Source organism: Camarhynchus parvulus, chromosome 3, assembly GCF_901933205.1.
Source record: "Camarhynchus parvulus chromosome 3, STF_HiC, whole genome shotgun sequence".
NCBI classification, from domain to species: Eukaryota; Metazoa; Chordata; class Aves; order Passeriformes; family Thraupidae; genus Camarhynchus; species Camarhynchus parvulus.
Window position 1 is genome coordinate 84,640,543 of NC_044573.1, and position 16,774 is coordinate 84,657,316.

Consider the following 16,774-nt stretch of genomic DNA (forward strand, 5'->3'; position numbering starts at 1 on the left):
AGTGTCACAATAATTGTTGTGCTTCCAGCATTACCATTTGTGCATATAGATGTTTTCACCTTATGATATGGAAGATACTCCATCCACAATCCCATATTATAGATCAAAGTTAAACTTGTATAATACAGAAGAAATAAATTCTGATTATTATTTGATTTTCTTAAATTTTAATGCTAGCATCTCAGCAGTAACTCTTTTTCCTCCCATATTTTGAGGTACTTCAGGACAGAATTCTACAGACGCTTCTTTGATCACGTGTGCAACATTTCAAAACCTTTTTGTCATCTGCTATTTAACAAAATGAAATAAAACAAAGAAAAAAATGTCAAACAACGTATTTTGAAAAACAAAATTGGAAGAGTGGTTGGAAGACTGAATACAAATTTCCAGGGTAAACTTGTTTTCCATGAGGATGGGGACATTATATAAAAATGTGCATCTAAACATCATTCATATTAAATTTTTAGTTCCTTGTTTGAAATGCCATATTTTTTAACAGACTATAAATAGTTGAAAGAGATTTTTTGAAAAATTAAAATTTGTCACATATTACTTTAAAACAGCTTTTTCATGTGACTGTTATACAATGTCACCATATTTGTCAAAGCACAGAGAAAAATTTCTTATTTTATTTTGAAAGCTAAGTATAATTTCATATTTTTATTATTGTTCAAAAGTAAAAATAAATCCTTGGTTTGTTATGAAGCAATATATAATATATTAAATTAATTTTAGAAATCAGTGTTTCAGTAATCGTGGAGTCAATTAGTTAAAATCACTTCTCATTGGTTCTAAAGAAAGAAATTTCTACATAAAATTCTTAGGTCCAAATATACAAAAATGTGCATTTCTTAGATATTAAAGAAGTAAATGGAAAATTTTCTTTTAAGCATCAACAAAAAGACAGTGCCATAAATTTGATGCTTTATGTAGGATGCATTTTAATGATATACACACCATGCAAGTATATATTTACCTTCACAGGACGGAGAGGATCCTTCAAACTGCAACTGTGCATTCAGTTTGCAGGTTAATATATCTTGTCCAACAAGGGTAAAACCAGGGTGGCACCTGTACTTCACAAAATCTCCTGGAAAAGGTATTAAAAAAAAGTTAAACCTCAAAAAATCCTTCAAATAGAAGTATATCAAAATCTCAGGTGGAAGATGAAATAGCTTTCAAGTGAAAATAGAATAAAGAAAAAGAAATAGTAACTTTTTACCTATTTCAAAGTCATCATCTTCTGTAAACAGATCTGCATGTGGAACTGTGGGTGGAGGTTGGCACTTCCTGAGCTGATAAGCTGCAAATTTAAGGGAAATAAAAATCAATACTGGTATGCTAAGGAGTACTTTACAGAAAATTCATTCCATATTCACACTTCCCAAATTACAAGAGCTGCACTGAACCTCGTGGTCTCTCAGTTACAACATTTTCCAAGTTAAATGTCATTACATGACATGAGTGTGGTGAGACAGTGGAAAAGTCTGCCCAATGAAGTTGTGGATCTCAGGAATCATACAAGTCTAGGTCTAAACCTGGTCTAGTGGAAGATGTTCTGTTCCTGGCAGGGGGGTTGAAACTATATGATCTTTAAGGTCCCTTTAAATTAAAAACATTCTATAACTCTTTAAACAAAGTCTCTTGTCTGCTTTTCAAATCTGTTTCAATAAATTGTGAGCAGCCTCATAAGAAAGTTGACCACTAAAATGACTGTTTCTAAAATGGAATAGAATGCCTACAACAGTTGAAGAAGCCCTTTCTAGATTTAAAAAAATCAAAACAGAAATAAAGATTGTGATGACAGTGCATATCCTAAAGAAAATTCTCCCCTTCAAGGAACAAATTGACTGTCAGAACAAAATACTCTAGACAACTTGATAGTCCTATCCACTCTAGATTTTGCTTCTCAGATTAAACGCAGCAGATGACCCTGTATCATGACCTTGTTTTAGGAGAACCGTACAGACAAGAGAAACATTTCAGATTCTGAGTAACAATTTGATATGGACTTCCCCACGCAAACAAGTATCTCATTACTCTCTTTCTGCAACATTTATTTGGTCTTTGTGAATACATTCATTGTATATTTTTGATTTAGAATTCAGAAGGCTAAAAATCTTCCATTTATTATACATATGTTGGATGATTAGTCCGAATTAGAGCTAGAATTATATTCAGCTTTTAGCTCTGAGTTAGATGCCTAATTTTCACCACCTATAGCCCTGAATGTAACTTTGAACAAAGTATTTTGCTGCATATCAGTCTTTATGCTATTGTTCAACCCTATCATAGCACCTCAGAAACTCTTCTGGAGAATAATTTTAGTAAAGAAAGTTAAATCTTACTGAATAAATCGGCCAAAGTAATTAAAAGAGTAAGAGCTTAATATTAGATGGTAATGGTTAACATTAAAGGTAGAACATAGTTTATTAAAAGTCTCAAATTAACAATCTTAGGATTTTAATATGTAATTTTAAAAAACTTACAAGTACTGTTATTAAAAAAGCAAAAAAACCCAACCTAACAAAAAAACCCACCCCAAACCAAAACAAAAAAAAAGTAAGTCAGGAAACCAAAGCTAAGAAATATGTTAAAAATTCACTAAATGATTGTAGTAGTTAGATGCTAATTATATAAAGAAAACAGACCATGAAAATTGAGGACAAAGAATCCTCCTGTTGAAAAATCACTGTGAAATTTGAGGAGAACTTGATTGGTAGAACTGTAAGCTGTTTCCAAAGCCGTGTTCCCACTGAAAACTCCTAGCTGAGGTGAATTATGGTCAGGACCATCCCTGGAATGTAAAACATTGAAAATTTAGCTGAAAAACTGATGTTCTTAACATTCAAATAAACAATCTCTTTTTTCCGGAGAGCAGTTTAAATTTTTATTAAACATTATTTTCTTAATGATTTAAAATTAGTTTCTTTTTTTTTTCCCTAGCACACAGAACACTCTTTCCAACTTCAAACCGATTTTTTTTGAGACCAGGCTATTTGCAATAGTTTTTATATTTACATATAAATAAATAGAAATGTAGTGGTGGCAAGAAATTTTCAATGTGTGTTCCTGCCAAAAATTTTCATGTACAGATCAGATGTAGAGAAGTGAAAAAATGATGTAATGCTGTCATATTTCTAACATTTTGACCCAGCTGCTACAAGTCTTCAACTTGTGGTTAAAACATAGAGTTGTGGAAATGGCAAGTTACTCTGCCATTTAAATAAATTCCAAAGATTCAAAGGTATGTCCTAAGAGGAAAAAAAAAAGAAAAAGAAAAAAAAGAGAGAGAAAAAACTATGAAATAATCTTGTGTTTTGTGTTTCTCAACAGTAGGATAAGACACACAAAGGGAAACATACTCCAGTAACATCAGGGTTCATTCACTTCCCTTATCATAATGTACAACATTCAGACCTGAACAGTCAGAATGAATAAATAAACAAAACTCCCTACTTTTATCACTGAAGAATTTTTTGAGCTCTACAACATTTATTTATGGTCGTTTTGTATATTACATGTCATGAATCTAAAGTGAATGAAAAAACTTTTTCAATATGCTATTTTAGAAGGCTTGAGATTATCTAGAATGTCTCTGAAAGCTGTTAGTTTGACCTTTTACTGTCTCCCAATCAGAGCTATATTTATTCACCTCAGTTGTATCATTGAAAAGCCAAGCATCATATATATACAACCCTCCAGGGAAGACAATGTATGATGTATTTTACACTTAGGCTTACAGGCAGTGCAGACACCAGAGGTAACCAAATGGTTGTTCAGAAACAGACGTGCATCTCTAGAAACTGTCTGAAAAACCTCACCAACAGCGACAGGAATGGTGGATTGGAGATCAGAGCATCTGACTCACACAGCAATAAGTTACATCCTATATTCTGTGCAAACCTTCCTTTTCCTGAACTATTTGTAGCATATATGAGGAGTTACTTTGCACAGTGTGCGGGGTAAGGACCAGGGCTGGACAGAGATGACATTTCCAACACCTTCAGCATTATCTATGCCTGTTCTTGAGTGCAGTAAATCCTTATGCCAGAATTTAGACAGCTCTAAGGCCTCTTCCTTCAGAGGAGGTCACAAATTGAATGGGTTTGTGTGGAAAAAAATACAAATTCAGAGAAGAGGAACATGTAATATGAAGCTTAAAGACATGGAGGTAACAAGGACTACAATTTTGAATTAGAAAATATTAAAAACTATGTCTATCAGGCATATTGAAATATTAAGAAAATTTAAGAAAATCTTACTTAATGCCTAAATTAGTTATATTTAAAGATGTCAGAAATTTTTGCAAAAAACTGACATATATTGCCTGTGTGTGCATGGAACACATAATTCAACATAGTGTGGATTACTACATCACTTTGACCTCACATGGCCTCAACTTAAAGAAGAGAGAGTCAAACAAGATCTGATTGATAACCGAGCTTGAGCTTCAAAGTATTTTGGAACAGTATTCTTAAAGAGTTCAGACAGTGATTTTTTTTTTCAGATAACCTTAGAAGTTGTTTTAAGCTGTTCTTCAGCACATATGACAACCTAAAGGGCAGTACTAAGAAAATCTATAGCTTGGGACAGTGAGACTTGATTAATCAATCAGAAAAAAATCCCTTCTGTGCCAAAAAATTGCATACCAAACTGCAATGTAGTCATTCACAGGTTCAGTCTGGAGTAAGGTAAAGTTGATATAAATCCCATGGCCTGGAGATACAATAATTAACCAAGTACAGTCCTTGGAATTTGGGTATTCATCTGGAAATCCTGGGGAATAAACTGTACCATTCTGAGCAGTTACATTATAGCCACAAGGAGCTGAAAAGAAAACAAATGAAAAAAAAAATTAGTAGTAGAAAATAGTTTTTCATGTTACAGGTGGAATATCAAAATGCTACCAAATTCTTAAAGCTCCACAAGACAAGACAACCTAAGTCTTAAAGACAGTCTTTCCCTTGGTTGGTTGCTCCTCAAATACATACTGACACTTCTAAAAGTAACTTATGCTGATGTCCTTAAGGTTTCATTTCTTAAAATTCATCAAAATCTACTAGTAGTATTGTTTGCATATGATTCGTGAAACTAAGTCCACACACCATTTAAAAAGGGGCACCTTTGGTTTGTATTCAAAACTAAAAACCAAATCAGCAAACAGGCCCTGCCCATTTCCATCCAACTGAACTGTAACTCAATGGGAATACAATTCTGGAAAAAATAGGCGGCTTGTTCTTTCACTAGTCCAAAACCATTATGCTTTATTTCTGACAGGTTTGAGTCATTTTTAATGGTGATTCACTTGCAGATTGTATGCTAATTATCCTTATGACAAGTAAAATGGACCTACAGACATTAATTTGTAGACACTTCCCGAATGAAGTCTGTAGCCAAACCAAAGTTATGAAAAGGTTGACTTTATTCAAGGGCAGCAAATGTGTGATAATGTGCTCTTTTGAGTCTCGGTTTGGAAGAATTGACTGAATATGGATGAAAGCATGTATTCGAGTAGACATATGGCCATTAGTGTAAATTAGTGAGTCTCACCCATTAGAATGAGACCTTAATCTCATTTATGGGCACTCAGCATTGCTCTAGAACATTTCTCTTTAGCTCTTACCATTAAGCTTATGTTATTATTGTCAGTGTTTCTGTGACTCTCCTTCAGACCCTCTTCATTTCTTTTTCAACTTAAGAAGTGATGGAAAATAAAAGCAGAAAAAATTGACAAAAGGAAAAAGAAAAAAATAAAAGCAGAAAAGGAAAAGGGAAAAAGGAAGGAGGATTGATAAATGCAGAATGATGTCTCATTTTCTGTATGGTTTAAAGCTGCTATACTGTTGTGGGTCATCTGGCTAGTTGATGAGTAGTCCTTTTTGACGGAGCTCTTTTAATAATCTCTGGATTTATAGGACAGGCTAAGGAGGCTTTAACTACTTCACTTTATTCACCCATATCAGTACTAATTTGTATTTAGCACATTTTCTGTCTGGACACAATCCTGTGCAATGTGCTCTAGGATGATTCTGCTTGAGCGGGAGGTTGGACAAGATGATCCACTGTGGTCCCTTCCAACCTGAACCAGTTTGTGATTGTCTGTACAGAATGGCACCTGCTCCTGAACCATGAATCTTTAGTGGCCAACAAATGAAACCAGCTAAGGAAAATGAAGGGTTGGTTCTATCTGTCTGATTCCTCGTTGCATGTTGGTTCCAGCAGCCAAGGGCATCAGACACTGTCTATCAGCTCTAGGAGTTCTGATGAAAATGTGACTCAAGCCCACTTTTTACTATTTCCTAAACCCCTACATTCATGCCATGGTCATTTTGTCTGGTCTCAGAAATCTACTCTGTTCTTTCCACATCCACAGTACTCTATGTTTACAACTAAGACTGCTTTGAAAATTATGCTTACTACAGGGAAATACACTTCCTGAGACTAATATTAATTTCTAATTAATATACAACATTTTTCTGATTGAATTTTTATATTTAATATGTTTTGAGTTTACTAGATTTTTGACAGGTTTCTTAATGGTGTTATTGATTGTATACATTTTTTATTTTCCCTTCATTATTCTCTAATACTCAAGAAGGAGTACAGATTGATTGTATCTCAGTAAAGACAGTCTAATTTCTCTTATATGATTGTTAGCCATGGAAGATCAATAAATTTTGTCAGGAAAAAAAGTGTCTCAGGTAACAAAACTCTAGTAGAGTAAGTAATACATCCAGTTGTTACTAGTCTTTCTCTAAAGATCTTTAAAAATCACAGAAAACATGACATTAAACAGAAATAACTGGTTAGATTTCACACAAGATAAACATAGCTTTAGTGTGAATCAACAAACCACTCTAAATTAATGATGTTGTTATGTTACACTTTGAATGACAGACATGAAGAAACAGAGATTTTTGAAATGAGTAAGTGTATAATCAAATCTTCTAAACTGTCAAATGCTAACAGTAGACCACATGTTGATTTATAATTGAATGAATGCCACACTATACGTTCTAATACCTGTTTACACTTAATTACATTGTGCATGGAAAGACAGTAAACATTTTTAAAAATCCATCAATGGATACCCAAACTCAGTTAGTCATTTACTGACAATTGCATACATTACACCAAGACATCTATGGTAAGTCACCAGGACAACTGGATTGCACAGGAGTAGTCTTAGAGCATGGCTATATGGCATGATTCTACTATGATTACTTGAGTAGCAATTAATCTAATTTTCTCCCATACACAGATTCTCAGCCTTCAAAAGTATGTGCAATCTTCTGTAGAAAGTTTTTGATTCAAATTTCTAAGAAAACTGGTCACAGCTAGAAAAAATATTTAATTCTTTTACTGATTTCTCTCTCAGATCCACTGTCAAATTACAACAATCAGAGTAACAATTTGTTTTCCCTGTAGAAAAAAACATTTATATGTCATAAGAATAATTTCAGCAGTACTAGGTAGAGCTTTAACACACACAGACGAATTTTCCACAAAGCAAGTAGTGTGCTAAGTGAGAGACAGAAAAGTCTTAATGCTCAGATAAAATAGAAAGCAACCTGCTGTCTAGTCAGAAATGGTACCTATAAATGTGCACAACCACACACACAACAGAGTCGCATGCATTCCTCAGCTGTGTGGAGGAGATGTAGATGACTCTGGGTACGCTTGGAAGGTAGGATTCACATGCACAGGAACCAGGCCAAGTGTACATTGTGAATTATGGAAATGTCAGTAGTAGAGGAATACCTTCTTTGAGTTAGAAAATGATGATAAAATCACCGAATTAAAACTATGGATGAGGGGATAGGGAAAAGTAAGAATGACTTTGTCCTCATGTCATTATAAATGTTAATTCACTTCTTTCATGTAATTTCAAACAACATATTTTAATTACTCTTATTTAATCTAAGAAAACGGAAAATGTTGATTTATACCATAAAATCTGCTTCTTCTATTATACCCCTTCATGTATTCTAGGAAATATGCATCTATAGGGAGTAAAAAGGAATAAGAAAATATAGAAGACTGCATGCCCTTTGGTGTTGCGTCTATATCACTAAAATATATGTATGAGGTGTTGAACTCTGGCTAGGTTTCTAACAAATTCTAAAAACATAGACTGTTAACATTTTACATTTTTATATGAATTTTTAATTGATATCTCAAAAGCTTTACCATATGTTTAACATGAAGAAAAACACTACACATCTGTTTATAGTGAACTTTTAGCATGAATAACTTTGTATTTTTTTCCAAAACCTTTATAAAGGTGCCTCCATAACCTAACTGCTTTTGAATAAAAGTATCTTCTTGAAATAGTCTTTCACATAGAGGTTAAGATAATTTCTGGCAGCATCATGAGTTCTCATAATCAATACAACTGACAGATATTAACAGGAACAATAAATCACTGCCAAGGAACATGATTCATAAAACATTTATTATCTAAAAGGACATAATATTCTGCCTTTATCTGCTTACACTACAGATTAGGATAAAGGCACTGTTCTTCAGAAAAAGCTGCATTTTGTACAGGCCCACAAACAAGTAAACAAAAATCAGAAATTACTGTGAGTTCTGAAGCAAAGGTACTACCAGAAAGTTACCTTCACATCTGGGGAAATGATAGTTCCAATTTCTGTTGATTCCATGTTGACAAGTGAGAACAGGCTGCCCCCTCAAAACATATCCAGGATAGCATTCAAATGATACTGACTGTCCCACACTGTAATCTGAGTTGACTATATAGCCATTCAAAAAAGGAGGAGGATCGGGACAGTTCTGTAATTCATAAGCTGGAAGAGAATGGAAGTATTCTTTATTTATTGCTTGATCAGTTCTCAAGACACTAGGAAGTACACATTAATATAAAATCTGTAATACAATCAATAATAGGTAAACACTAGAATGCCAAGATCCAGTTTTTCAGAGATTAACACATAACAAGAAAGGAATAATCCGTTTGGACTGTACAAAAATATTTTAGTAATGTAAAACAAAATCACTAATTCCTTAAAACTTTATGAAATACAAGATTTTCACAATCCATTGGATTTTTAATATTTATTGAACTATGCCAAAAATAATGTGACCTAAAGAAATTAAAAGAATTAATTAATGACTTTAACACAACAGAGCAAAATAAAGATCTAAAAAAATTACAGGTACCTGTGAAGGGAAAGGTCCTTTTAGATATATCACCATGCAAAAAAGTGCTTTAATGACTCATCATATTTCATGTTAGGTTCTGTCCTTTGGAGGACATCAAAATATTATTCAATGAAACACATTTAATTCATAAAAATCAGTGTGGTGAAAATTCAGAAGAAGCTTTCATTAATAACATTTACTAAGATATAAAGATAATGTAAGCAGCTCCAAATGAAGCAATAAAAAGACTGTTTTATAAAAATGTTATGCAGAATTACTTGCTAACATCTTAACATAGATTGGATAGTAAGTAATTGCCATTAAACAAAAACAGTTTTAAAAGGATGAGGGCCCTCCTCTTTTTGAAACCTCAATTTCAAGTTAAAGAATATTTCTGTCAGAAGAAAGTTCAAACAAGAATAATAATACCAGGGTGCTCTGTATCCACGTGTTGTTAAGTGCAAGCTCTAAAAATAAGGGAAGAGAATATGATGAACATATTCTTGAACAAAATATTTTGTCACTTTTTTCAAAGTTAACCTTTACAATATGAACATGTTCATCCTAGAAGTGTATATTTATTATTCTGAAATAGATTATTTAAACAAGCCATTTCAGGAAGACTAAGCTAAACATATATTTTAGATATGCTTAAGTGCTTACTTAAAGTGAAGTTTGTACTTAATTGGTTCACTGAAGTACAACAACTGGCAATAAGTTTTTTATTCATTGCTAATTACCGTCATGCTGAGCAATAAAAAGATTTACGCTGACACAGCCTTCTTCTTTTCCCTAATTCCTTCAGTGAATCCAGAGTTCAGTGTTTGCAATGCTAGAAAATTGGAAAAGATGTAGTGGTACTAGAAATATTCTGAAATCCTCTAAAAAATCATATCCCCGTTCTCTCAAATAACAAAAAATTAAGAAAATAAATTTAAAACCTAAGAATAAAAAATTAATTGCTGCTGGAAGGAAATACAAAAAGGTTTATTTTCCCTAAATTGTGGTTCATTAAATTTTGTGCTAAATCTAGTAATGGCTCATTAATTTTTAATGGTATTATTACTCCTGCTATCGCTCGTGTAGTACTAATACTGATAATATCATTATCAACATCTTTATACAAAACAGACTAGTAGAAAGATTATTTAAGAATATAGGACTCTGAAGAGTACTGTATCAAGACTGAAATATTAAACTATATAAAAATCTATTTAGCAAATTATATTAAAAATAGAATAGAAATAATTCCAGAAGTTCAGAGGATCTCACAGATTTTTTTTTTAAAGATGCAGCAATGCATTGCCCAACAGTTACAACAACAGTGTTTTGGAACAATGACAGCAAGAATTGGAATATTTTAACTTTGATTGTAGAACCTTTTGAGGAGATGAATACCATCCATCCTTATTGTTTAACTTGATACAATACAGGATTCATAGATTATGTTTTGAAAGTACTTAACACAGTCTCAGAATTTTTGAAGTTAGTATTAAAAATCAGTTTCAGGGGAAAAAAAAAAGCCTCTCTCACTGATTTACATAAAAAGATAAGACAGAAACCACTCAGGTGAGAGAGGAATCCTGACAGGTGTTCCATAGACTAAGGAAGTGATGATTGTGTGTATATGTATCAAAAGGGATAATTAGGAAGGTGATGGGATATTAGAGAGTATTGAAACTTGGCGTGACAAAAATTATACAGAATAAGAGGTGAGTATTGTCCTGATTTCTGCTAGGGAAAAGTCAATTTCTTCTAATTTTTTGAGAATTTTTCTCATGCTTTGCCAGTGAAGCGGTATGCAAAAAAAAAAAAAAAAAAAAGGGAAGGAGCATAGCTGGGACAGGTGATCTGAACTGACCAAAGGGCTGTTTCATACCATAGAACATCATGCCTGGTATACAAACTGGGAGTAGTTACCCAGAAGGGTGGCTGGCCTGGGTTCAGGAGGGGGGCTCTGGTATCAGTCAGCAGGTGGTAAGGAAGTTGCGGACTGCAATGAGGTCTCTCCTCAATCTCCTTCAAGCTGGACAGACCAAGGGACCTCAGCCACTCGCCATACAGCTTCACCTCAAAGCCCTTCGCCTTCTTTGTTGCCCTGCTTTGGACTCTCCCTAATAGTTTAAAATCTTTCATGTATTGCAGTGCCCAAAAGTTAACACAGGACTCAAGGTGAGGCCACCCCAGAGCAGAGCAGGACAATCCCCTCCCTTGCCTGGCTGACCATGCTGTTCCTGATGCCCTCCAGGACAGGGTTGGCCCTCCTGGCTCTCAGGGCACTGCTGGCTCATGTTCAACTTGCCACTGACCAGGACCTTCAGGTCCCTTTCTGTGGCACTGCTTTCCAGCATCTCTTTCCCCATCCTGTCTGTACAGCCAGAGTTGGCACATTCCAGCTGAAAAATCCAGCACTTTCCCTCATTGAACTTCCTATGGTTGGTGATTGCCCAATCTTTTAATTTGCTGAGGTTTTTCTGCAGGGCCTCTGTGCCTTCAAGGGAGTCAGCAGCTCTTTCAAGTTGTCTGTTACTGGCCAGCTTTCTTAGTATCCCTTCCAGTCCCACCTCCAGGTCACCTACAAAGATGTGGGAGGGCACAGGGCCTATGATGGAGCCCAGGGGGACCCCACTAGTGCCAGGTCCCCATCTAATATCACCCCAGTTACTGTCACCCTTTGTGCCCAAAGCATGAGCCAGTTGCTCACTCATCATGAGATGTGTTTATCCAGCTGTGTGCTGGACATTTTGCCCACAAAGGTCCTGTAAGAAACAGCATCAAGAGTTTTCCTGAAATCCAAGATCACATAAACTGACTTCCTGTGGTTCACTAAGTGGGTTGTTTTGTCATAAAAAGAAAACCAGGTTTGATAAGCAAGATTTTCCTCTCATGAAGTTGTGCTAGCTGCGACCAATGGCTGCGCTGTCTTGTGTTTTTCAGTACCTTCCAGAGTATGCTTCTCCATAAGTTTACCAGGCACTGAAATGAGAGTGACAGGCCTATAGTTTCTGGGGTTCTCCTTTTTGCCCTTCTTGAAAACTGGTACAATGTTGACCAACTTCAAGTCAGTGGCACCTCTCCAGACTCCCAGACTGCTCAAAAATTGAGAGAGGTTTTACAATTACATCAGCCAGCTCTTTGAGGACACTTGGATAAATCCTATCAGGCCCCATAGATTTGTTAACAGCATCCCTTACTGTCATTTGGATTGTAAATAAAAAAAAAACCAAAGCAACAAAACAAAGCCTACCTTTTAAAATTCTAGCTACTCTTTATAGAGGAATGTATATGCTTTTTGCCTGTTGTAAATAAGGCAAACTAAATACATACAGAAATTTTGGGGGGTTGTTCTGGTATTTATTCGTGCAAGAGGAGAACCTGTGCCTAAAGCAGATCACCATAAATTTGAAGGTCAGTCAGTTAGGGGTGAAAGCACCTGCATATGAGCAGAGTAAAACTGCTTGTTTTGCTATTTGTTATTTCAGAAAATAAGGTATAGAATTTTAACATACTCTGCTTGTATTTCCTGGTATAAATTATATAGATGACTCATAAATTATTTGTCAGGGGATCCATGTGACTATGATACTGATTTACAGGTCATTCAGGAAATGTTTTATAGTTTTGACATAAATATTAATTATATTCTTCTTTGTTCTTTTGATACATGCCATAACACCTGATTTAACAGAGCAATTCATTATTCAGTAGTCATGATTAACAAATACGGCCAACATATCCTGATGTCACACCTTGCAATAGAAAACTTTTTATGAGTGTCATGGCCAAAGATTTGTTTGCTCAATTACAAACTGAGATTCCATTTGACTGCAGACAAAAACTCTAGTGAGAGCCTGAAATAAAATGTAAAGGATCTGAGGAAAATATTTCTTTCCAATACTGGCAGCAGTCAAATACTTGAATTTTAAAATTATCTCATATAGCCATTTGCCATTTATTTGTGTAGTATATTTTCCACTGATAAGAAAAGATTGTAAATCACAAAATAAATTTAATTGATTCTCTGCTGTCTTGTTATGGTTCAAATGTATTTGCCATCTTACATAAGCACTAGGGTGACTTATTGGCTTTCCAAGTGCCACATACCTCTGTAACACTTAAACATGGAAAAAATGCTTTTCAGAAAAATGGTATTAGCAGGGAATTGAGCATGGAATCACTCAAATGCTAGGAAAGCTCACAATTAACTCACTTAAAACTTTCATTTAGGCTTATTGTACATTCCTCTAGTATTATGATGTGTAAAACTACTGACTCAATAAAAAATATCCACTTCTCAGACTAGACTGGCCTGATCCACTTCTCAGACTAGACCGGCTTGCCATGAGTTTTTTTGGAAAGAAACTTTAAAGTTGATCTAGTTCCAACTTCCCTGCCACGGGCATGGACGTATTTCAGTAGATCAGATTGCTAAAAGCACCATCTAAACTGAAGATGTTCCATCTAACTGAAGATCTTCAGGGATTCACAGCTTTTCTTGTTTCAGTGTCTCACCACCTTCATTTTATGTTCCTTATGTCCAATCTAGATCTACTATATTTTGATTTAAAACTGCTGACCCTTCTCACTAAAGGCCTTGGTAAAAAGTCTCTTTCTCTAGTTTTTAAAAAGAACCTCTAAAATACTGAAAGGCCACAACAAGGACTTCCTGAAACCTTCTCATTTGGGCTGAACCCCAACTCTCTCAGCCTTCCTTCACAGAATAGGTGCTCCAGCCTGCTGTTTACTTTGTAGCCTCCCTCCGGACCAACTCTAACAGAGCTGTCTCTGACACTTGAAGCGCCAGAGCTGAATGCAGCACTCCAGGTGGTGTCTCAAGAGAGTGGAACAGAGGGAAAGAATCACCCTCCTTGATCTGCTGGCCATGTCTCCTTTTATGGAAGCCCAGGATGCAGATTGCTGGAGCACAGGATAGGCCTGGCAATCTGGAAGCTCAGTTTATTGTTGTAGGCACCTAAGAACATAATCTTTACAGATGCTGTGACTCAGGACTAGAATCACAAAACATAATTAATGATTTAGAAAATAATTTTGTACAAGGCCCTCAGAAGATTGTGTTTTATTTCCTTTAGCATTCCTGCCTTAGGACATAATTTGAAACCATTTTAGAAATACAGTAACTTTTCAACAATCCCCTTTTCATTCCATGATTCCTAAGACTCAGAAGCTCCATCATAATTTTTTTCCAGTTAAATGCCATCAGATTTAACACATTTAAATCATGTTTTGTGTGTGCATGAGTGTTTGGGGAAGAAAGGGATGGCAATTAGGACATTTTTCTGTGTATTTTCTGAAACATATTGCTCAAACTCTCAAATATATGAGAGTAAGATTCTTAGTTTGTGTTCATCTTGAACTTATATTGAAATTCAGAGCAGACTGAAAATATTTTTACAGTTCCAATAATAGGAACTAGGACTTCCACAGTAAAAATATTACAAGTCAAAAATTTATTCTGCTTCCCTTAAAGAAGTTCTAGTCCTAAAGGGAAAGTTATGTAGAAAAAAAACCATGTTCCATAAATATTAAAAGCTGAGGTAACATTAATATAGACAGGAATTAAAACCTACAAATATGTCTTATGAACCATTAGACTGTGTTCTTCTGTGCGCTGAATTCTGTTATGAATCCCTCAAAGGGCATAAAAGCTATTTATTTCTTCTGACCTGGCATAACGGCTTGCCAATCAGACTTCTGTGACTGTTCTTCTCAGACCTAGTGCACAGAGACTGTTTATATCTCAGGTATCGAGATTTGACATATATGGGGGTCTCAGAACCTCAAGATCACCAGTCAAATGACATATAGAAATGTTCTTCTAAGTATTTGTGGTTGTTTCCTCTCTGCTGTTTTAAACAGGTGGCATAACTGCAACACTCATAACAAAAGACAGTCATTCTCAATGCTTCCCTTTTTTAACTAAACACTACAACACTTATTTCAACAGTAGAAAAATGTAATTAAACTTAAATGTTGCTCTTAAAAAATGAGGACTTTGAAAGTCCTTTCATTATCTTGAAAAAAAATTCTAATTTCTTTCAGTAATTCAACAGGCAATCCCTGTGAACTTCTTTCTTGCTGCAAGTGAAACAAAAGGTTCCACAACACACAGAAATCCAGCAATCCACCTCGAACACAATGGAATGCCCACCATTCCCAATGCATTGCAATTGCAAAGCTGAAGGGAAAAGAGAACATGAAAATATCAGAGCATAAACCAATAAGAATCTGATCAGCAATGGTACTGAGAGCTGTAATTTCCCCAGGGTTCTGCTAAGGAGACAAAGCTTCTTTAATGCATTCAGAAATACACAGTATCTAAGTGATTTAGGTTATGTTTTCAAATCCTGTGCTGTGAGAATTCATGGGCTCAAGGACCAGCATTAGAACCCTACAAGTATGGATAGAAAATATTTTACAGTTCTATGTGTGCATTCACTTTTCTTCTTCCCAAAAATTATGTGTTCAGAGTACAATCCCAAGCTATATTAAGATTCAATCTCATAACCATTTTTCTGCCTTCAGAAAATCGGTAGAAAAATTGAGAAATAGCATTATTAGTTTCATAATTCACTCTACAATGTTCATATTCTTTGCTTTCCCTTGAGATGAGGGATTATCAAAAAATCTTATCCTTCATAAAATGCTAAGATCTCCGGAAAACTTATTTTTTTTATAGCCTACAATCTTGATTGAATAAGCATAGCCATCACCCATCTCTCTTTATTTTCAGATTGGTATCTACAAAAAAGGCATTTACCTGGCAAAAAAAGCCTGCTACCTCAGTGCCACTGCGTATTGTATTCTGCTTAGCAGAAAAGGCAATTATTTTCACTTAAAAAATCAGTCCCTGAATTGAACTGGGTTTAGTACCATACAGTAAAAACCCTGAATTTAATCATAAATCCCTTTTAGTGTAATTTAAATACAACAGATCAGATTAGAATTAAGCTATGCAAATTTGTGGGCACACCTAATATGTAACACATTCACTAATATGCAACAAATTCACTAACTAGAATGGATTTGGCAAATGTGACTGTAACTATGGATTCTTTTTTTCCACTCTTCTTTTTTAAAGGGTAAATCAAATTAATTTCACTATTAGAAAAGTAATGCTTTTGTTTAAAAAACTTTTCCACCCAATTATAGTATATTAGGACATCATAAAATGAGATAAATTAGGAGCAGTCTGAATAAAAACACCTGGTTAAATGTATAAAGATGTCAGGAGCTCAGCTCCATTTGCTTTGCTGTGCAAACTCATTTATAAAAATGACAAAAGTGGACAACTTAATTGTGCGAGCATCAATTGGACTAAAAATAATTTCTTAGCTTTCCATATGTAACAGTGCTCCTTTTGCCCATAAGAAGATTTTGAATGTGACACCCATACCAATATCTCATATTTTATTTCCCTCCCAAATTTATATAACATGAATAGCAGTTAGGAAAGACATTGCATACTAAATTGAATTGTGACAAAGAATATTCTGACTTGGTAGCCAGCAAGCTAAACTGAATTGGTATCTATGGAGTAATGCTGCATCTTTCTTCTCAAAAAGGGCTCTATTTCAGAATTGTGAGA

The 16,774-nt window shown here is 34.8% G+C and overlaps 1 protein-coding gene across 1 annotated transcript in view; it reads right to left on the minus strand.

Moving 5' to 3' along the window:
* The window catches only part of CSMD1 (CUB and Sushi multiple domains 1), a 1,057,303-nt gene that overhangs the window by 106,250 nt on the left and 934,279 nt on the right, over window positions 1–16,774 (minus strand). The window contains exons 42-46 of the mRNA XM_030946379.1: window positions 8,625–8,813; window positions 4,653–4,830; window positions 2,652–2,797; window positions 1,223–1,303; window positions 977–1,090 (exon numbers count right to left, since the gene is read on the minus strand). Coding sequence (XP_030802239.1) covers window positions 977–1,090; window positions 1,223–1,303; window positions 2,652–2,797; window positions 4,653–4,830; window positions 8,625–8,813 — 708 coding nt within the window. The remainder of the gene's footprint in view (window positions 1–976; window positions 1,091–1,222; window positions 1,304–2,651; window positions 2,798–4,652; window positions 4,831–8,624; window positions 8,814–16,774) is intronic.